The sequence below is a fragment of the Dipteris shenzhenensis genome, chromosome 13 (genome assembly GCF_047967505.1).
Source record: "Dipteris shenzhenensis isolate YYH24624 ecotype China chromosome 13, Dip_SZ_1.0, whole genome shotgun sequence".
Lineage (NCBI taxonomy): Eukaryota > Viridiplantae > Streptophyta > Polypodiopsida > Gleicheniales > Dipteridaceae > Dipteris > Dipteris shenzhenensis.
In genome coordinates, this window is record NC_141608.1 from 21,274,889 (window position 1) to 21,280,115 (window position 5,227).

Below are 5,227 nucleotides of genomic sequence, written 5' to 3' on the forward strand. Positions count from 1 at the left end.
ACTTTTCTTTAAGCTTTTTCTTTTTTCCTAAAATTCCTTAATTGCCTTTTATTTTACCACTTCCTCCTTCTCTCTCAAACTATTCACTATTTTTTATTACTCTCCTTAATTAAACTCTACCAAACCCACAAAAAATTTTCCCTCTCTTTCAAACTCTTATATCTGAAATTTAATCCTCTACCTCCCCCTTCTCCTATATTTTTCACTTTTTCATTCCATTTCACACTCTTTAAGCATATCTATTTACACTCACAATTTTATTTATTATCTTATTCCCTTTTATTTTCCTTTCTATTTTGCTAATTTATACCTTTTAAAGATATTTCCCCCTTTTTTCTTAATTTTCTTTTTTTTCTTATTTTCTTTCCCACCCCCCTGCTTTTCCCTAATTAATCTCTTTTCCTTACTTATTCCTAAAATTGTTCTTAATCCCTCCCAAACCCAACCCAAATTCGCCACCACTGTCTTATTGATTTCTTCTTGAATTTGTTCCTAATTTATCTCCTAACCACTTTGGCCTAACCTATTATGAACGCTAACCTACTCCTATCCCTAACCTGACTAACTACCTCCCTACACACTAGCTCGTCTCTCCCCCTTCCCTAACTATCCTTACCAAACTCCTCGACTACCTGCCTCCTAATCTACTTCTCCTCTCCCTTCCCTCCCTTCCCTCTCGACTAAAACACAACTTACTATTTATACCCCCCTTCCCCACCTCAAACACTTCAACCTAAATCTCTTTTCCCCATTCGATTACCTATACCGTCCTGCCCTCAATTCGCACTGCATGCTACCTTGCACTTCTGCACTCTACAACGACTGTGCTGATGCTTACTCATTAATCCGTGCCGCCCATACCCATGCTTGCTACCTTCCTAAGCCTCTTTCACTCTTCTACACTCTACACAATTTCCCCACATGCTACATAGGGCTTTGCATCGATTCCATTGCAAGCCTGCATAGTAATTTCCAACCCATCTGCATCCTTCACATCATCATTGTTGTAATGCACCTCCTCTCATTAATGGACAACTCCATTGCAGACCTCCTCTCCTCAGAGTCTTCATCGTGCTTCAATTGTAGCACCTCGCCGATGCACCCTTTCATTCCACCTCATTTCTCAGTGCTACCTATTCATCACAACATGGACTCTCAAGTTCTTCTTTATTAGTTCTTGCCCCCCCCCCCCCTCCATTTATTTGCCTCACGCTCTCACCTGCCTTACTTCTCTTCTACAATTTATATCTATATGTATTATTTCCCTTCTCTCTCTCTCTCTATATATATATATATATATATCCCCTCTTTATTTATTCTCTTTTTCCCTCCTTGCTGTCCCCCTCCCCCTTTCTTCCTATAATGTTATTAAGGTCCCCCTTTCAAAGTCCTTGACTATTCATATTTAAAAATTTCTTTAATATTTCCTATTGTTTACAATTTTCCTAATTTGCTTAATTTTGTAAAGTTCGTCTTCTTTTTATTTTTCCTAAACTTTTTCTTTTTCTCCTTATTTTTTCCAAGTCTTTTTATTTCTCCTATTTCTCTTGTTTTTTAAAGGGATTTTTTTTTTTCATTCTAAACCTCCCTTTGTAATTTTTTCCTATTTTCTAACCTCTTGCTTCCTTTATCCTATTAATTTATCTCTCCCTAATTTTTTATTTTCTTGTTCCCTTTCCCTTTCTCGTTGTTTCTATCTTAAATTCCTATTTTTATTAACGTTTTATTTTCTATTTTAATTTAAAATTTTCTTACTCTCTTCTTAAGACTTTTCTTTAAGTTTTTCCTTTTTTCCTAAAATTCCTTAACTTCCTTTTATTTTACCACTTCCTTCTCTCTCAAATTATTCATTATTTTTTATTACTCTCCCTAATCAAACTCCACCAAACCCACCAAAAACTTTATCTCTCTTTCAAACTCTTATATCTAAAATTTAATCCTTGCCCTCCCCCTTCTCCTATATGTCACTTTTTCATTCCATTTCAAACTCCTTAAACAAACCTATCTACATTCACATCCAAACAACTTTAGAGGGAAGTTTAAAACTATACATGCATGTCACCTATGTGACACATAACTCAACCACATTTTGAATTCAAAGAACTAGACATTCCACTTCATCACACAATTGACCACATAGTTGATCCAAATGTAGATATATGCCAAAGTACTTAAACATCATTTTATTTCTTTGACAAGAAAGCAAAATAAAGGTACTTAGTATTCAACTTCAATATTTAGCTATTAGCAAAAATAAAATATTATTCCAATGCTAGAAATTTTTTTGACAATGATTTTATACATATGATAGTCAATGCCAAAATCTTTCCACATGTGAAGAAATTTTTAGCTCTTCAACTTTTCATATATGAATATATTTTCAACTCTTCCACTCTTCACATGTGAAGACATTTTTCAACTCTTCAAATCTTCGAGTTGATCCTACTAAAGATCATAGTGACATGAGTGATATAGACACAATCACTAACATATCTCACTTGGACGATCCTCAAGATTGCACTCTATTATGATGGTGACACACTCATGTGATCACATAGCAACAATCTATATGAAAATGGTTGAATCAAGTTAATTGACCATTCATGGTGGACACATTTCCACCTTCATGTCTTAGAGAGATTCCAACATCATGGTGAATCTTTTTCCACCTTAATCAAATGTAGATATTTGATCAAAAGGAATACAAAATCACCAACCAATGGTTAAAAGTCCACATAGAAAGTGGCTTAACTTGAATATTTATTAGCTTAAACACCATTATTCTTCCACCACAAAGTTTATTATGCCATTTTATTAAGGTTTTATGCAAAAAGGAGAAGGATATCTCATTAATAATCGATCAAAAAGACACTCATTGTTTTCAACAAAATGTTACAACTTAAGAGAGAGCCCATTTTCCTAATAATGTATTAAAAACAAACTAAAGATGAGAAATCACACTAAATAAAAGAAATCCATGGATATGAAATTCCCATTAAATCTCCTAAGAGAAGCAATCAAGGGCCTAAAAGCTCCTCCAAAAGTGAAGTTCTCTAAACTATGCACAACCTTGACATCCCTAACTTCCATCTAGACATCTACATGAGGACCACTTTATAAGCAAATTTAATTGTTTGAGCAACACAAACAAGGCCAACACATTTAAGAAGTGAATAAAAACAAGGATGCATGTATGCACAAGAGCCAATTTTTTCAATCAATGTAGCTTCCTAAAAAACTAAGAATAATCACAATACCCCCACTCAACTCATTTTTAAAGCACTCTCTAGAAAAGCCAATTCTAATAAATATCTATGTACATGAACTACCAAGGCCAACAAAATAATACCCATAAACTACTAGATAAGCAAGAATTTATGGATTTGCCCAACAATTCTTCACAACATCTAAATTTGCTAGGGACCTATGTAAACATTTAAACATATTAAGACGTAGGCTTGACTCAAATCGTCTCAAGGTTATATTTAACTCTATATGTTTTTGAATTTGTGATTTTGACTCGAATCTAGGGGGGGATTTGCTGGATTTCGGAAGGGCCAAGCTTTAAAGTAGACGAGCTTGGACTGACCTGCGACAACCTGTAGGAAGAACGACAATTGGCCGTAATCAGGACCCAAAACAGAAACGTAAAGGGGATTGAGCAGAGGGCTGAGCTGAGAAGGGGCTGAGGATAGAGTAGAGGACGGAGAGACCCATGCCCCCAAGAGAATTGCCTTGCGAGTGGAGAATTACGATTGGAGTGATACACAAAAAAGACACGATTCACTAAGTACTCACGTTTTAACAGATCGCAATCAGCTGATAACCAAAAGCAGGTGGTGTTTCAAAACACCGGTAGTATGAAGCGTCAAGAATTGGCTCACTTCTCTACTTTGGCCGCCTTAGAAGCCTTCTTCTCAGACTTCTCAGACTTTTCAGCAGATTTCTTTGGCAATAGAACCTGGTGGATGTTCGGAAGGACACCTCCGTAGGCTATAGTGACACCTCCCAGCAATTTTCCTAATTCTTCATCGTTCCTGACGGCAAGCTGGATATGACGAGGAATGATCCGGTTCTTCTTGTTGTCACGGGCTGCATTTCCAGCGAGCTCGAGAACCTGAACCCGAGAGGTCGAACGACACTTAAATCTCAACAAAATCAAGAGCAGAAACGATTATCGTGACAACCAAAAAAAGGCTCAACTGAAGACAAATGCCTCGCAATCACATCGTTCACTGAAGGCTCACAGCCTGTCATCAACTAACGATCAACGTGGCCAAAGCAGGGGCGCAAGAGGGCGGAGAAGAAACGAACCTCTGCAGCGAGGTACTCAAGGACGGCAGCGATGTAGATGGGGGCACCGGTGCCGACACGTTTGGAGTAGCGACCTTTCTTGAGGTAACGAGCGATACGACCAACGGGGAACTGGAGGCCAGCCTTGACGGATTTGGAGACAGACTTTTTCTTGGACTTACCACGGCCAGCGACACCCTTACCACCTTTGGAAGAATCCATGGAGAGCTAGAGAAGAAGAGAATGGGAGCAGAGAACGAAGAGCAAGCAGGCTGGCTATGGCGGATTTCTGCAAAATCTGTTGAAGAAGAAGAAGGTGGGAGAGAAGATCTTATAGTCTCTTTTTGGAAAATTTTGAATTTCGTTTTTGGCTCCAAACCATCCAACGGTCTCAATTCAAACTTTTGGCCCATCCTACGCTCCAGATCAACGATCCTCCTCCTTTCCTCTTCTCCAATCAATCCACTCCCTCCCACATGCCACCTTCTCCTCCTCTCTCTCTTTTGCCTTTTCTCGTTTGCGTAATTCTACCTGCATTCTCTACGTGCGTGGGCCCCCCAACAGACAGGGCAGGCCAACTTCTTTTAAGCATGTGCTCTCTCTCTCTCTCTCTCTCTCTCTCTCTCTCTCTCAATAGATTTAACTAGATTTACGGCAGGCAGTTTTTCCATCGTGGAGATAGTAACTACTAACGTGAAATTGAAGCTGAATCGTACTATTTTATCAATTGTTTAAGGAAAAAAGAGAATGAGTAAAATAGTGGACATGAGACGCGACACAAGGTCCGTTAGGACCCGATCCTCCCTGCAAATGTCAGGGGTGGTGATTTATTATTGATTTTGTGATGTCCATATTTTGGAAGCTGAAGTCCAACAAATACATGAATAAGGCGATACAATAACTGATCCTCATTGCAATTTTTACAATATTGTCA

The 5,227-nt window shown here is 38.1% G+C and overlaps 1 protein-coding gene across 1 annotated transcript; it reads right to left on the reverse strand.

The window, feature by feature from the left end:
• Positions 1 to 3,597: 3,597 nt before the first annotated feature.
• On the reverse strand, positions 3,598 to 4,555 carry LOC147895156 (histone H2A-III-like). The gene is made up of 2 exons (XM_087383871.1): positions 4,315 to 4,555; positions 3,598 to 4,117 (listed from the first exon to the last, which is right to left on the reverse strand). Exons 1-2 carry the CDS (start codon positions 4,513 to 4,515, stop codon positions 3,881 to 3,883), a joined length of 438 nt encoding a protein of 145 aa, XP_087239997.1. The 5' UTR covers positions 4,516 to 4,555; the 3' UTR covers positions 3,598 to 3,880.
• Positions 4,556 to 5,227: the final 672 nt, after the last annotated feature.